The sequence below is a fragment of the Aphis gossypii genome, chromosome 3, assembly GCF_020184175.1.
Source record: "Aphis gossypii isolate Hap1 chromosome 3, ASM2018417v2, whole genome shotgun sequence".
NCBI lineage: Eukaryota > Metazoa > Arthropoda > Insecta > Hemiptera > Aphididae > Aphis > Aphis gossypii.
The window spans coordinates 49,582,545-49,602,160 of NC_065532.1; the positions used below are offsets into that span (position 1 = coordinate 49,582,545).

The 19,616-nt window shown below is 26.6% G+C and overlaps 1 protein-coding gene across 2 annotated transcripts in view; it reads right to left on the reverse strand.

Moving 5' to 3' along the window:
- LOC114125258 (neurotrimin) overlaps positions 1–19,616 on the reverse strand; it is a 161,271-nt gene that overhangs the window by 94,428 nt on the left and 47,227 nt on the right. For both annotated transcript variants that reach the window (XM_050203480.1, XM_050203479.1), the window contains exon 2: positions 4,616–4,713. In XM_050203480.1, the coding sequence (XP_050059437.1) occupies positions 4,616–4,713 (98 nt within the window). The remainder of the gene's footprint in view (positions 1–4,615; positions 4,714–19,616) is intronic.

A 19,616-nucleotide genomic window follows, 5' to 3' on the forward strand; every position in this document is an offset into this window, starting at 1 on the left:
TGTTGGATTCAGAGTACTATTAATAAATACGAATACATTTAGTCAGTCACCGTGTCTTAGTGTTAAGGTAGCATGAACTGATTTAGAGTGGTTAATTTTAACTCTTCGTTTACTGTACCAGTCTGCCATTAAATTAAAATGGGACTGTAAGTTAATTGAAGCTGTAACTGGGTTTTCATGAACTAAAATATTATTTTTGTCGTCAGCAAAATAAGCAACTATAAAAGTGTCAAGTATAAAATTTTTTTTTTTCTTATTTTTATGTACATTTTTTTGATTAGTATAAAATTAATGTTTTACTATTTATAAACACATGCGCGTTATTGGCTTATTTTAACTCAAAGTTATAACATTATTGGTTTTTTTTTTTATATAAAACTAGGTTTTCAATTAGTTTTATTATCGTTTATTCCACTTACTACTTCAATCAGAACATTTTCGAACTTATTTTAAGCATTTAAAAATTAATTTCAATTCTGCATTGTATTATGTGTAACTTTAGCATATTAAAGTAAGTGCACGTCATTTTAATATTCTTATAAAGTCATGAAACCAGCTATTATTATAAATTGTGCTAATAAGTACATTTTTTTCAACGTAACTTCCGAACAGGCTCGTGCGTTTTCCTTTACGAAAAGAAAAAATTACGAGTTCAGTTCAAGCTGCTTCCTGCTTATATACTCCTTTTTCGGTTACGCATTTATTCCAATTGTCGTCTGTCAGGGATAGCCTACCAGAGAGTGGTGTCCAAGTACTTTCTGCACGGAGATTGCATATATATATATATATATATATTATACACATTATACATAGGTACCTTCATCTTTAAACGTTTGTAACTCGAGTTCAGTAAGAAACTATTTTGTTTCCTTTGTTAAAAGGCCGCATAATGGTTCGGTGGTATCAATGCATGTAATCGAAATATCGACTCGCGTGGCAAACGACCTCTACTCCTTGGTTTTCCCCTCGCAAGATAAAACGATGGCAATAAAAATAAGGGTGAAAAAAGTAAAGAAAACACAAAGATACCACTGTGGTATATAACTATACTAATACTCCTTCTCGTGCGCAATAACAATTATATCGGAAAACGATTTTTTTTTCTAGTTTATATATTTACATAATACGATTTTACGTGGTGGTTTACAAGCAACTATGAGATAATACGGGAATATGAGCGTGCTTTATGCCGCCAGCCAAAATTCCATTAGTATTAAATAAGTATGTAAATTGAGTTTTCGACGTCGGGTCAGCATTTTTTATTTTACCTACGCATTTTTTTATTATCGAAGGACGTTACAACCGTTACTATATCACTACCACAATTACTAGTTACTACTATTTCTACTACTAATAATAATAATATTATTATACTTTCTGTGGTGAATGATTTATTTACTACCACCGACGTTAATTTCAATGCATATTCTATTAGAAAAAAAAAAACAAAAAAACATGGGTTGTCGTTCAATAGAACAGCGACTGTAAAACTTATGCCAATTACATCGAGGTATAGGTACCGGGTAGGTTAGGTTACCCATATAATATAGCATATTATTAAAATTATCAAAATTATTTAATTTCAAAACACCCGAAGGAATAATTTCCTCTCAGCCACGTATAGAGAATACGTGAGAAATAGCAGACTTTTCCGGACGTTGTTATTATTATGAGAAAACTCGCGCATACGGTGTATCATCGATGTAACGGATATATAAAATATTTTTTAATGTGTTTATGTTTTATTATTATTACATTATACGCAGTTGAGGGGTGCATTTATTTTTTACTTAATTTTCTTAACTCATATTATATTATTTACTCAAGCTTCTTGTGTGTTCATATGATCATATTAAATCATATTAAAATATATCACTATATTAAATGTATAGAAAAGATACTCAAACTATGGAACTATACTAACTACTCGTATAGTATTCAAAAAGCCACATGGTGGTACATGGAAAACCAAATGAAAGTTCGAAAATAATTTTTATTTTTATTTATTTATGTGTGTAAGAACACGAAAAATTAATTTAATACGTATTATTATAATATATTGAATTTTATATTTTGAATAAATATTATTTATTATCATGTTTTTAAATTATTATTTTGACACTTATCATAAAAATACATCAATAAATAAAGAGACCATTTAGTGTCAATCGGTCTATCAATTGGTTCACAATTTTATTATGTCATTTGTTGTCAATCCTATTTTGATATAAATTTGTGAAAAATATGTTGTTAAATATTCCGCTGTTATAATTACGTATACGTTTAGTAAGTAACGAAATAATAGAACATATCAAAAATATTAAATGTAATATATGATAATATTAATATTGTGTTGATTGCATTGGTAAATTTCGTGTCAATATAATATTATAATATGCCTGTTATATATTTCCATTTATTCTGTCACAAACATGCGTAACACACGAGATTAACTTAATAATTTTACCAACCTGGTAAATTATGGTTAAGTAAAACATGCAGGCATAATATTTTATAGTTTTGATAAAAGCACCTTATCGTATATTAATTGTGTTTCGCCACGTCATATTGCTCATGATCTTATTACTAAAACGTATATTTTTTGTATTGTACAATGTAATATTATGTTCTGTGATTATTTATCGTGTAAATTATTAGTAATTAATATAATTAGGCATTTTCATAGATAATTATCATACACGTATATTTTACAATTTATTTTCATCTAAAATGTCCAGTCACCTAGCTTTAATAATGTTGATGGGTAATATTTTTTTTTCATATTATAGCAAGCGTAAAACAATTAATGCGATCATATATGAATGAAACTACATCATATTCTGATAATAACGGTTAGTTGATAAACTTGAGACGGTTTACTGGACAGTATATTAAGCAATTAAATATTGCACAATTGTCATTTTAATAGTAATAGTCGTATATCAAATAATAATTTATTTTATTCTATAAAAAAAAAATGTATTTATTATTCCGGGTATAAAGAATCCATTTCGTTTTATTATGACGTAGGATATAGTTTTTATGATAGTATAACTGAGTTATTTCAAAATAATAATAATATAATTCATTTAATTTTTTTTAACTCAATTCAACCAAATAAGAATATTATTCTTAAACTTAGTAAGTCTTCTGCAGTGTAATCACGGTAGAGGTGTAGACATACGAAAAAATATAATATTATTATTCTTTTGATCGTAATTGAATGTGACATGGTATGATGAAAAAAATATAATTCGATCAGCTAGTGTCTATTAAGATACACTATACCTATTATCTAGGTATATGGATAATTTTTGACTAAATAATAATAATTGGATGGACGTCACTCAAATCCGATATAAACTGTAAACCCATACAGACTATGTTGTTATAATGACTATAAACAATCAAATTACCAGCATGTCACTAAAGAGCTTATTTATAATGTTTTCAATCTTTAGCCACCTCAATAAACGCCACAACGTCAACAGCTGTTGACAATTTATTTTAGATGAGTCAAAATTGTTCTAATTAAATGTAATACTTTTCAGAAATGTACTAGCGTTAAAGTTATATGACTATAACTACAACTACGTATGGAACTATTTTGTGTTTCTAAATAAATGTTTAAAAAATTCAGAAAAAATGAAATTTGCATTTAAATTCACGCCCAAGATACAATTTATTAACTAATAATTCAATAGGTTAGGAATTATATAAATTGAAACTAGCAAAAATATATTTTGCTTCGGAATTAGAAATTTCTATTGTATTTCTATTTACTACCTATATTAAAAGCTGAATGACATTTTAAACTTAATTATTTTTAAATTTTAAATTGTTTGAATGTTATATAACAACATATATGAAAAATTTTATATTCTAAAACAGAATATTATTCTAAGAATATCTTTAAAGAAAAATCAAATTTCAAACAGACAGTTAAAAGTAATTGAACATTTTTTAAGTCCCAATGAGCGGAGAGAGATCGTAGCATAGGAACCTAACATATATTAATCCAATCTTCTATTTATCTAAACTTTAAAACTTTAAATACTTAGAGTTAATTACTATTTATTCCAAATTCCATTTTAGATTCTGAACGAAACGATCGCTGAATGTATTGATTTTATAATGATTTTTTTTTAATCATCAATAAAAAATGTTTCATATAGTCAAAAACCTAAACAATATTTAACAAAAGATTTTTATATGGTTTTTTTAATAGAAATAAAAAAAAAGTCGAACTTAAATCCACAAACTCTGTTATAAATGCTTGAAATTAGAATTTTAACGAATTTTGTCAAAATCACGAATATTACAAACTCGAGTATTTTGTGGTGAATTACAATTAAAAGTTGTACACATCATTCAAGTGAAATGAAAAATATATTAATTTTGTAGAAAATGTGTAAGAAATCTAAGCTTTACTAACTACTGAAGTTACTCAAGGGTGTTTGATTAACAAGTTAAAAGTAAAGCATCAAACAGTATTTAAACTCTAGATTGACACAACAGTAATTAACATTGGTACAATTTTTTTTTTTAGAATAACATTTACATTTTTCCACTAAATAAATATAATAATTAATGACTAATGTAGTTTTTGCTTTACCTTATAAGAACCAAGGTCATCCACGATGCACACTATTGTTGCTTCTCTGCCAACCGGAACTGTAACATTTGTTATCGGTTCAGCGAATTTGGGCATGTCTGAAAAAAATTAATAAATTATAATATATATTATCATACATGGGTTTTTTGTTATTATAAGTATACGATACATTCATATCTTTTTTAAAGAAAATATGCTTTGAAATCTTTCATTGGCTATTTTTGTATGATAACGTTTTGCACTTAATCATGTTTTACTTTTAAAATAATTAATAATCTATTATGTACTTAAAGAGGAAAAACAACCTTTTAAAATATTTTCTTAAGTTAATATGATGAGCAACATATTATATTTTTTCAATGTATGCAAGTAGACACGATAAAAATATTTTAAATTTATTTCAGATGATAAAAATCAATATAATATTAAAACGATTTATTTAAGCACGTTAACCGTTACAAGGGATGGTCGCGTCTGAAAAGATTGAAGAACGAATAGATTATGTGAGTTAAGCGAAGCATATTTTGATGGATACCTTCTATATTTGTGTAAAACACAGTATTTCTGTACTACAAATTGGTAATCTATATTATATCATTGTGATAAGTTATTTTTTATGAGTAGCGTGCATAAAGGATAACATTTCGAATTATAATAACTGGCTAAAAATAATTTATAAATCTATCTAAACGATCACTTTATATAATCAAATTTAAAAGATACCTAAATAACAATACCTACGTATTGACAAGATTAATAAATGTCTGATAATTATTAGAACAAATGTAATTTCCTATAACCTTCAATCAGGTTATTTGATATGCAACATAAATGTTTGCAGTTTACATATCATTTAATATTTTTATCTTTTCAGAATTTTAATTATTTTTTTAAATTTAGAATTATTATGCTTTATAGGTATTGGATATATATTATTTATATATATAATATGACATATGTGTATAATGAATATATACTTTTTAATTTATAAAAGAACCATTTAGGCTATTTAATGCCTATATGGCTACCTAGGTACGATGTGAGTATATAATAGAATATTACAACCATATAATATGGGAGAAATATAATAATATGGGTTATAGGTATATTATGACGTAATAACTCTTTCGACTCTTTCGAGGTTCCATAAATCATTTGCTTCAATTATAAATTGAATTTTCACACTATTATCACAAATTTATATCACATTCAAAATGCATAGAATTGATTCAGTTATAAAACACACATGACTACACAATGCATTACAGTAATAATATACATATATCACTCGTGAAACGACGGTTAAACTATCAAACTTTAATATTTTAGCTATAAAACTATATTAAAGTGATACAAGTATATTGAAGTAATATAGTTATGTTGTTTAATCGTACCTATTCAGACGCAATGCCACTCTCATTTCGGGTTTAAAAATAAATCACATTAATATAAATGTATATGACATAATAATTACTTGTATATGCGATAATAGTGTATAGTGAAAAAGTAAAATAATATTGAAAATTTAAACAATTGTAAATAATATTATTATAGCTCACACAAAACACTTGTCCTAACTTTCAACAGTAATATGTATTATTTAATAATATTACAGAATCACTGTGTAATCAAATTACATTCAATCAAAAAATTTAAACAATTTGTTTCCTATACACGACATGATCAAGCACTGCGATTGATGAAGTATTTTCACAATACTCGCCAAATGATGGAAACAATAAATTATGTATCTCTTTTCAGTTACAAATTTACGATAAACCAATAATATCTTCCGTAATATTAATAACTGAATCCATCTGCAAACAATTCTGTATAAAAATGATGAAATAGAATAAAATAATAAAAATATTATAAGTAAAGTTATTAAAAATGTCTAAAGTACTTTAAATTTTTATTTTTATTTTTTATTTTCATTTTGAGTGTTAACTATATCGTTCCACTGTCCCACTACTCCGAAGGAAGTTTCTTTTTATACGCCCATACTTGCAACATGCCAATCATATTTATTATTATTATTGAATCAAATGATGATCGCTGTCGGTTAAGACTGATTGAGTAAAAAAATGCTTTATATAACTGATATTACAAACATATCTTAAACGTCATTGTCTCTGATATTATAATATACTACATTCTGCACAAGTGCAATAAAATTACTAAAATCACACGTAATCATATTTTATAATTAAATTGTGTACTATACTTTATTAAGTTATACAAGCCTATAAAATACAATTATATTCATTTATTGAAAATTCGTATTTATATATTTTTCATAAATGATTTCCAATAGAAAATATCGTTCACGATATAATTGTCACATTATTTCGTTGTAGTAATTTTTGTTCTATATGAAAGGTACCTATAACATCGAATTATGTACCGTAATATTACGAATACGTTGAAGAGATCCGATTATGTTTACCAACCAATTATAAGACTACAATATTAATTATTATTATTTATTAGTTTATTACGTAGGTATACTGTAACGAAGACTACACACCATATTCATACGCGTAATTCGATGGTAAACATTAAAATATCAATAAATGAAAATAATTCATAATTGAATTGTTTTTTTTAATCGAGATCAAACAAAGCTTGTTAGTAATTATAATGTCTTAGGAGTTGGAATATATACAAACTCAATAAATATATTATAAAATAAAAATTAATTAAATAACGAATTTACAGATTGTTAAATTTAATTAATGCCCGTCAATGGTTATTATGAATTCTGAAATGGCCATCAACTCAATAAATAATGAAAATGTATTTTCGTAACAGCAATTCACTACCTAATAAAACATAAAAGAATATAATTTAATCTTATACCATCGTACTGGTTTTTAAAATAATTTCTAACAAAGTTTGAAATACATTATTATACGTAATATTACCATTTACCAATTTAATTAGTCAATTTAGTAAGTTTCTGACATGGTTGTTAATTTCTTCCATTTTAAATTTCTTTAAACTTCTCTGTGGTAGGTACGTTGCCGAAGTTTAATCAATTTTTCGAGTAATTAAAACTCACTAAAAAGCTAGCTATAAATATTATTATATTTTTCTTCATTCTTCTTAAACACACATACATACATATATACATACATACTTACATACATACATAGTGTTTGTGTGTGTGTTATATACAATGTAACTTTTACGACGTTACAAAGAAGGGTAATACGGCAAGTAAACAATGGGACGTCGAGAGAATGTTTTTGTCATACTAACCCCTCTAATATTTTCGTCAGCATGCGGAAAGTCATTGTTATAAATTGCCTTTTGTTCAATTGATTCAAAGAATAATATTTAATACGTGAAAATATATTATAAGTACCGCATTATAAGTTTAAATTATACCTACTGACGATAAACATAATAACACGCTTGTACATTAAATGATTAGCTATTAAAACTGTTATTATTATTATTATTGTGTCAAACATGCACATCGTATTCTAAACGTGTGAGTATAATACGGTTATGTGAAGGTTATGTGAGTATTTCAATGTTTGTCGCTCCGTTAAGAAAATATCATAAAGGATTCTTTAATAAATCACGGTGTAAATTAAAATAACCATGGTTTATTAATGTTTGAAAAAATAACGCTACACATTATTATTATATTGATTTTAGTTGCGTTTAACTAAATTACACTTAAAGGTTCTCAAAAAATGTATTTTTCAATCAAATAAAATACCGTTATTCATGGGTAGATAGGTATGAGTATAAATATTATGCATGTAGTATATAAATTTAATTTATATAACATATACGATTCTTTTTTATTGAACAATTTCTGTTTTATAACTATGTAAATAAATGTTAACGATTATTATTTTTCTTTTAACTTCAACGGTTATCCAAACCAAATTGTGTTTATATTGAAAACAATAATTATTTTTATTTTTTCTAAATATAAAACGCAACTGCTAAAATATTGAATAATAAATAAAAAATAAACATGATGGTGCTTAAAAATTAAAATAGGATTGTTCAAGAACAAAGTACAAACTTTATTTACAATTTTTAACAGATGTTTTAAATACATTGTTCAAAATTAAAATTTCTGAAGACTAGTGATTAAATGTAGAATATAATATAATTGATAGACTCCATTTCAAACTCGAATACAATAAACAAATGCGAAAAAGTCAAGTATACTTATTATTACTATATTATTGTTGTTTACAACTATAATACAATTAATTAATTAATTAACTATACTGCATAAGTATTTAAACTCTCTTTTTCTTCTGTCTCAGATATTATACCCTTTTTTTACCTACCTCATTAAAATTATTCAAGCTTATAGTGAGCAAATTAAACTCCTCGCAAAAATACATTGATTAAACAGAAAATAATGTTGAATATCTCATAAGGTAGACGACGTAATGTATAAAGTGCGTGTCTTGGCGGCTCTATAATATATAAAATACGTATAATCCTAACAAGGTGTTTGACAATTAGGGTGTAGATTTGAAAATGACTTAATTTCGTTTTTTCTTAACATTTTATATTTTTTTTCTGTTTTTCAAATACATTGTTACATAGTTAACTTATTTTACATAATCTAAGTTTTGATATTTATCATCTAAAAGCAAATTCTCATGAAACTACTTGAAATTTGGAACTTGTGTCTTATTGTCGTGTAAATACAGATATCGTTTGTTACGTTAGAGGTGTTTATTATACCCTACATGATTACATCCATTTTATTCAATTATTAAGCATTCCTTCAAGCATTCTGATTTTGTACTTAATTAAAATTACTTTAAAATCATATTTTTCAATACTTAAATAGTTAAATTTCAAATCTTTTATACCATGGAATATTATCTTTAAAACATACAGTTTAATAACTAAAACAAACTATTCGTTTGAATTTCGATTGAGATATTATATTATATCAAAGTTTTCTAATAAAATATGAGATACTAACAATTTACAGTAAAAAATACAGTCTTTGTTAGAAGAAAAAAGTTTGCGTTAAAGGTATCACAAAGGACACTCCTTAAATTACATAAAAATTTCTAAGTATATGAAAATATAGTCTTTAAGTACCTATACCTAGGGATTAGAATAGTAATGTTTTAAATAAATGTAGTATTTAATGACAAAAAAGGGTAAACTTGCTTAGTGAACCATTCTGTATAATAATATATTGTATTACCGATGAGTGACGAAAAAAAAAGTTTCGAAATTTCTATAACATTTAAAAACATTTCATTATAATAATACACTATAAATTCTAATTAAATTATTGTTTATTTAATTTTGATCCAAGTACATATTATTATTAAACGCAATATAATAATTTTTATTGTTATTTAATCAATATAGGTACCGTATACTTAGAACTCGGTATGCAAATAACTCATATGTAGTTTATAAAACATAAATCGTTTGTGTTCACGACTAAAAAATAAATGTACACCTTATATTTGTGGAAATGTATAAAAAACCATAATATTATAGGTGAAAATCGAAATTAAACGTTTTATAATTAAAATATAGGTTCATATTTTTTTTTCAGCTTAAAAATATACACTATATATTTGATATCAGATCTTGAAAAAAAATGCTTTTTTAATTAAATAAATTAAAAACTAAATAACAAATTAAAAAAAATTCTTTTTAGGTACGTGTAACCAAAAAAAAGATCGTCACTTTTTCAGAATTATAACTGGTATACTTATTATTATATTATTTAATACTTGGATTAACAGTAAAAACCGGCTTTTTGGATTACTGTTTTTTGATTTATGATTTATAATATTATTTCATACAAATTACCAAAATACGGGTTTTTAATCATTTTTCTTTGAAAAACTATCTAAAGAATTATAATAAGTTTATTTATATAATTAATATAAAACGTCAATATGTCATGTATATCAATCTAAATGTAGTCACAACACCACAAAACTTTTAAATCTTTCTAATATATTATAGTTTGCCTGAAAAAAATTGTTTAGAAAAAAGCACATATCATCACTACGAAACCAATGTAATACATTCACTCAAGAGTATTGATTTACATATCGATACCTAAATATTAAATGACTGGCTAGTGCTTGTAATATTACAGTATACACGGGCACATCATCGTTGACGGTATTGCCGGAGAAAATTTCCACATCCGCATAACTATGCACTATGTATATGGTGTATAACCATTTCCTTTTATTACACAAACCATTTCCTTTTTAGCACTCGGGGCGAGCGAAGAGGTGAGTTTTCGGTGGTGGTAGAAGGTGAAAGGGTCAAAGAGGTACCCCATTCGTGGAGATCGAACGCATTCGATAACCTTTTCCCCCTCATTCTGCCCCTTATTTTTTCTGACGAAGTCGTTTTTCGATGTTGTTGCTTTGTGAAAAGCTCTGTTTCGATATTCGGCCCTCCTCTACAGCTACCGTATTCTCGATATTGGAGACGATTACATCGTTGTCAACAAATTCAGTCAACGTTATCGAAACTTTAGATTGTAATTGACTTTTTTTCGGCGCTGTATTGTGGCTGGGTGGCGTTTATCGTATGTGTCAAGTATAGTTTAAAAAGTTTTCAGACTCGTGTTTTTGGAACAATATAATTTAGACGCACAGCGAGCCTTTACACCCGATGTTTGCGCAACTTGTATAAGTGAAAATTATAAATACGTTTACGCAGCGATAATATCGTTCATATACAAGGTTACTGCAGCACATTATTATATAATATACAGTTACTCAAATATCTAAAATCGTTTTAGTTTGAAAGAAAATCTACCTAATCGTTTAAACTTATTACTCGTTAAAAAATCAAATAACGCTTTATGTAACAAATTATAATTTAAAATACTGTTTAAAGTCGTCTCAATTGTAGCACAAGGCTTGTACATTTTTCCAGTATAATAATTATTATGACGCAAGGCTAATAAAAAATGCATTACATCTTTTTCAGTGGCATCAATTAGAATGAAAATATTTATATGCTCCTTAGAACCTTTTTTATTTTCTTTCATTCGCCGTTTTTATGCATGTAACTTAAATAAAAATGTATATATACAACTTACAAGAACCAAATGACTCGTAGAAATTCTATTCATTATCATAATATATTATACTATCCGCATGTTTTATGTATATAAGTGTGTATATTTATTTTTGTAAATCATACATATCATATTCTTAGAGAATTTTTCTTTTCAGTATAATAATCATAGTATAGATAATATACTATATACCTAGGTACCTAATTAATATGTTAAAACTTGCAATAGTCATTCGTCATTATACTCATATTTATTAAATATTATACACACCAAATGCTAATTATTATATATAATTTGTTTATTAAATTTTAACTTAACACTTATAGAATAATGATAATCACAAATTTTGGTATACTTTACAGCAGTGTCATTATTTTTATAACACCACTGTGTTTGTAATAGGATACCACAACATTTGTTTTGTAAACGCGTACACAATAAATGGATAGTATATACCTATGAACATTCGTGAAAAATATTTTTTTTATTCTTATTATAGAGATGTAATAAACAATTTAAAAGCCTTTAACAAGGTTTTAAAGTCGGAATAACTGTAATGACAGAAAATTTACAATATAATTTTTAGTAATGGTATTCTTTTTTCTCAAGCACCATTGCTCGATAATAAAAAAACTCGTATTTTACATTATATATGACAGGTTGATACGTAATAGTAATATATTTTATTTACATTCGGTTATCTAATTATAGGACTAGGATAACTTTTATTTAATAATGTATATATTTATACTAGGTATTTGAGTTTTTTTTAAAAAAAAAAATAATGTATTTTTATTTAATTCAAATTGAAAATAGTTCATTGTAGTAAATTGTTATAATAATAATTTCGCTGTTGTACATAATTTTTCATAAAAACTTAATTTAACATAAGAAACTCAAAGTTGTAAATTTCAATAAAACAAAATATATCTAAATAAATAGTTAAAAATAGTTAAAGTATTTGTACCTGTTTTAGATTCTGTTCTGACTTTTGTTGTTGTTTTTTTTTTTTTTACAAACTACAGTAATAAATATACTTGGGTACGAAAAAAAATGGATATAAATCAAATTAAAATAACTCAAAAATAATACCTATTATGTTACATATAGTTTAAATACTATTCATAACAATAATTGTTTGACTATTTATTGAATTTTAATTTTCTTAAATTATTTCACTGGTCGTATAGACTGTCAATTAAGCAAGTAGAATTGGTAATTTGTTTATTTGAGTAAAACGCAAAAATTAGATCATAATTCTTACAAAGTTTTAAGAAAATAATCACCATTGAGCAATATTATAGACATGATACTGTGGCAGTCGGCTGTTTACGTGTTACTATTCACGGCGACTTTCATGCTCTACAATAATATTTTACGATTGGACACGAAGTCGATTTTTCTCGGAACTAAAACTTTAAAACAATGTCATAGGCCTACATCTAGTCTTCACGGCACGTAAAGTCAAACCATCGGTTAACGTATATCATCATTATTGTTGGCATTTACCACTTTGTAATATAATCTGGCTAACACATCATAGCCACATACTCAATAATGTCGTTTGACCCACACCTCGAATATTTGGTATAGTTACTTGTGTTTGGAATTATTCGGATAATTTTCTTTATTACACCAACATTTCAACTTGATGGACATCCGATTAGATAGCGTATAAAATACCATTTTAAAATATAATTATAATTTAGTAGTAATAAGTACATAGTATAATAGAAAATATTATAGATCATATATATAGGTACGTACATAATTCCATAAGTGTAGTTTCGATAAAAGTATTGATTTAGTAAGCTCAAATTTTAGCCACCCCGGCAAATACGGACACACGTGACCATGCTGTATAATAGTACCTATGCGACGGACATATTATACAAATAATACGGACAACGCTATACGACAAAATACTTTTGGTTGGTATAGAGGAAAATGTTCGGGTCCACGGACCGTCCGACATACCGCGCGAAATCGGCGAGGGGTGAGCGTGAAATTCCGACGTAGATTTGTTGGCAATATTAATAATTTTCTTCTTTTAATTTCCCCATGCCAGACGTCCACCTAACGTCCAGCGTTTCCACTAACACCTCGCCCCGGAGAGTTATTGCTCGGAACGGTATGTTCACGGGATCATTGTGGTATGTGGTAGGATAGTGCGAATGTATAGCATATAAGTATACACATTTGTGCGTTATAAATAACAAGAATTGCGTGGCGACGGTGACCGACCAGTCACGAGTACAGAGCATCGCGTAAAACCACGCAATAATAATATTATTATTATAAATTTATGTATAATTATATTACACAATGAATCCAGGTAGTAGGTACACTCCAAAAAGAAGGGGGGAATTCCCTCACTACTAGAATTTCATTCACTAACTGACAAATACAACTGTCAACAATATGTATTTATTAAACGTACCCTACTCGTTAGGGTTTTATTATTTTCACATTATTATCATCAATGAACCTAGAACTTATGCATAATATTTAATAAAATATAGCACATTTTTAATAATTTTTTAATAAGATATTCCTACTGTTTAAAAAATTACTATATTATATAGGAGCGAAAACGACCTGTCATTAGAAAGCTAATCAATTTGTATACAATAAAATAAAAATTGGCGCAGTATATCGATTTAAAAAATAAATTATATATTTTCAGATTTTTCAAAAAATAAATACTATTTTCAAACAAAATATTTATATACAATATATTTATAGAGATAATACCAAATACAGCAGATTTTTTTATATTAAAATAAATAGAAAAAGACCGACTTAGAGTAACGAGAACGCATATACGACCTTTAGTACTTGAAAAGTCTATAGGCGTGCTGTTAGTCTAGAGAAATAAAGAGCTTTACGAATTTGATGCGGAATAAGAAATGATGATATCTTTAGTCAATCTGTATTATTTTGAAAGTAGATATACCAAATCTTGGATAATTGAAAAGTTGGTATACGTTCGAGATAATTCATATCGCAGACCTTATATGGTCATTTTATGTAAATCATAGTAAATATAGGCATATATTCTGTAAGGATAGCTGGTCCTTAGACAAATAGAGATTTTTCAGCCGCAGTATAACAGAGCTTGTAATAACATCTCTCTAGCTACCTGCACATTGATTTTTATGATTTATAGTCATTTAGACTTAGAAGTATTTTGTATTAAATAAATACTTACAATATTCACTGTATTGAAATTATTTAAACTCAACTCCATTCATCGGCTTATACGACCGGGTGTTCCAAGGGTATTTTTTTATCAATTAATTTGTAGTCGTACAATACGTCCTACCTATTGTATATCATTGTTACATATATCTATGTAGAATAACCTCCCATAGACTTTTCGATCATTATTTATTTTTTTATTATTATTATTACTGTGATCCATTGACAACACATAATCGTCGTCGGCGTGTTTATCATAATTTTATATACAAAAACTAAATAATAATATAAAACACGCATAATACTATTATAAAATATATATCTCATTCACGCTAGATATGGCGTATAATATATTATTATTGTAATAATAACATTATACAAAACATAGCCGAGTAATCCCCCCGCCCGGGATTTTAGAGTGGCTATTTAACATCGGCGGGAATCTCGTAAATAATATTACCGATATATATATATATATATATTATATACATATACGTATATATTATTATAACTATTATAACTATTATTATTATATTGTGTTATATATATATATATACGCCAACACTTGGACCTTTTATACGGTTTTCATGCAAATATTATGCAGAACGCGCATCGTAATGATGTTGTTATAGGATATCCTATTTTTATTATTTGCTCGCCGTCGACGACGACACCGCGCGTGCACTTTAAATATAAATAATAATAATAATAATAATATATTATTAAAAAATAAAAATATAAAACGACGAAACTGTGGTTTTTTTTTTTTACTCTCGGTCGAGTAAAAAACGAGTTTTTTTATTAACTTGTGGAAAAGCGCTGCGTTCACGGTTTCCGTATATTATTATAATATAAAGTTCAGACATTACATAAAACTCCGACCGGGATTTACCCGTCGGCGCGGTTATAGGACGGTGGGGGTGAAAAAACACGTATGGCAAAACAACAGTAGCTTGTTTACCGCCGCCGCCGCCTCATACACTATATATACAATATTATATATATTTTATTTTATATATATATATATATATATATATATTAGTGCGTACGCAGTACGAATATTGTGCATAACTATATATTACGGTTGTTTGGCAGTACCACGAAACGCGTATATATAATATTATGATATAATAATAATAACGGTTAGACGCGATTTTATATTTATATTTTTTTTTCCTGGTCGACCTAAACGGAGTGGCGGTTACGAGGCGGTGCATTTTAATCGCACGAAAGTATATTATTGTATACCACTATATAATATTATGCAAACACGCGTCTTACGATCGTGTCCGCCTCCACACACTCGTGATATTCTGTTTTTGACATGTCGCGGTTTCGAGTATTTTCCAACGTAATTGTCTCGTTATTTGTAGTTCTTGCTAATACATCACTCAGATGCGTGTTTGGAGAGGATGAGGTCGATCACCCCGAAAGGTGTCTACTATTATAATATTTTTTGTACCTATTTTTGAAAATTTGCGTGTTTACTATTGTCATGATATTACGTACGCGTATAGTATAAATATTATTAACATTATTATAAATTGGCACTTATTTGACCATAATCATCAGCTGTAAAAATAGGACCACATGATTTTTTTTTTCTAAAGCGTGACCAAAATTTAACATGGACTAGTTATAAAAATGAATATTATAGTTTAAAAAATTTATTTAAATTAAAAATAGAATTATATACCATGTATTTCCATAAATTTTCGGTAGTGAAACTGATAAAATGTCCGACAAAATATTTTTATACATAGAAAACGAACTTTATACATCCACTGAAGTGATCGGTACAACGGTTTGATTGGAGAAGATTAAAATTCCAACGCTAAATCTTAAACTTTGAAACGATTGATATCGATGTTAAAGGTGTACTAGCATACTTGCAGTTGCAGGCTATATGTAAATCGATAATCTATATTTTATACGTTTAACACATTTAATAAGCAAGCCGATAGCGAAAATAATAATAATCCAATATAAAAATTTAGTTCGCATTCTGGGTTTTTACATTTCTTATTAATTAATTTGTTTTTATAATAGTTTCATAAACTTATAAAAAAATCCACAGCTGGAATAAAAAAAAGCTATAAAAAATGGGTTTGTTTGGAATCAGAATGATGTAAAACGAATTTCGTTATCTATAGGAATTAGATCTCAATCTTATACATAAAAAAGAAGCATAATATACTTTAAAACCCGAGACCTATTAATTACTACATTAGCACTAACTCAGAACAATTCATTTTTATGTGAATTAAAATAATAATAATCATAATTTAAATTTAAAACTTCAGTCAATTACATCATTACTCTCAAGTATTCTAGTTGATAAATAATACAATACATTATATGATATTTATAACAATACTATTTTATGATGAAGTTCATCCACTGAGAGTTCTGTTCGCTCTATAATTCTCATGTAATTATTTATTGTTATTTTATCAATTTAAGGTTATTGTTCCATTCTGTAACATACAATTTTATAAAGAATAATAATACCTAATAAATACAATTAATAATAAGTACTATTCTATTATATGAAATACTCAAATACAATACAAAATTGTAAATAATTTACAATTATGATAACATATATTTTATAACTTAATAAGTACCTACCAAGATAATAATATTAATATATTAAAATATATTCATATAATATTTAACTTCGTGTTATGTTTTACACTTTTAAAGTTAAGTAAATTCATATTTCATCATGTATATTAGTATTTATAGTTTATACATAAAATAATTAAATATTATCTCGGCATATATAATATTATATACGAGTATTAGTTTTTAATTAAATAATTCGTCATCATTTATTAAATATAAAATATACATTCTAATATTGACAAGATATATAATATGTACTATATAACTTAAATTATGTTAGCCTAATGATACACTATTAAATAATCTAGTTCCGCACTTTCGTATTAATAGCACTTTACATATAAAAAAATTAAATTAAATCATATTTCCTTTTAAAAATACATTTGTTTTATTAAAATGTATTGTAAGTTTAAGTATTAAACTGATAAAATACTTTCCTATTCTCACGAAAATACAAAACAAACAAAATATTTTTCAATATTAAAATTATTAAAATTATTGTTCTATTATTGTAACAGACTACCAAAACTTATATTAAAAACAATTATACATAGATTTGATTGAAATATTTCAAAATGAAAATTTTGCCTGATGGCTGATCATCCTTCACACTCCACTGATGTCATCGTCTTATCTCTTAAGTATAAATTAACAAATTTAAAATTATGTAACTGAAATTTAAAAAAATATAATGATTTATATATTTTAGTGGTCTAACCGTTGAACCGTTATTTCTAATTAGAATTATTTCGATTTCACAATTATTTGCGACGAAAATACAACACGAGTGAAATCCATACTGCATCTTATACTTCAACCGTTGGGGATTTATCAAATCTTCTCCAGTAGAAGGATTCTTCACTTCGAGATTATGTCCTTTTTTTGTCTGTATCATCACAATTCACTTATTGTTCGTGAACAGATTTTGTAATAATAATAAAAAAAGAACTTCAGTGGATTCGATGGAAGATTAATATTATACTATCGTATACTGATTGTAGGTAGGTATGTATTTGGACAGTCGTAAATCAAGTGTATAATAATATGGTAACCAGAAACCTGACATCATTATGCTCGTAAAAAGTACGTATTATGTGCTTTTCGTCTCGTACGTTTTTTATTCCTATCTCCGCACTGGATTATATATATATTATATACACATATTAATATTATTATTATATTCCACCACAGCTCGGCATTACGTGCAAACAACCGATGCGTTTGCACGTGCGGGGAATGAGTATATATATATTCACATGTATCATACGAAGTGGTTCAAGCGAATTTATACCTAACTATACATAATAAGTATGTTGTTTGATTCTGTAAAAATATTATAATATTATTAGAGTAGCCCTATGTTGGTAATTTTATAATATCGTATACATATTTTTCTAGAAAATTCAAAAAGGGACATAACGTACACGATAATACGTATAATATAGTATACGTATTACGTACATTAAAGTGATATAAAAACATAGGTATAGGTCGGTATCACGCATAACGTTCGCTCTCGTTATAGCAGTTATTATTATGACCCATACACAAGTCGTAGAAATTCGTACAAGTTTGTCGTTGTCATGTAACATTTTTAAGTTTATGAATTAAACAATGTTCATATATGGTGTTTATATTATAATTACTCTAATCGCTTAAGAACAAAACTATCCATTACGCATGTACTTCGTAGAATAAGCCACGATTGCTGTTTTGAATAAACTTTATAACAGATACAATTCTATGTTATAATATGATCGCGTATGTATCTCACGAGTAGATTTTATTATTATACACACGCCGCGGCAAGTGCAATGATTTACGTGTGGGGATGCTACAGCATACCGTACACTCTTACTTTTGAAAAAATGATGATTCTCCTAAATTTAATGCTTTTGGCTTCACAAATCAACTGAATCAAAATAAATCCTAAAATATAAAAAAAAAATCGACTAAACATATAATATTACGTAGGTCAGGGTGTAATAAATTTACAGTTTATATACAACTCACTATATTATCTATTCTACTTATTAAAAAAATAAAAACAAAAATGGTTTCATTTACTCATTTCGTTTTTCATCAACTATGTTTATGCAGATATTGATT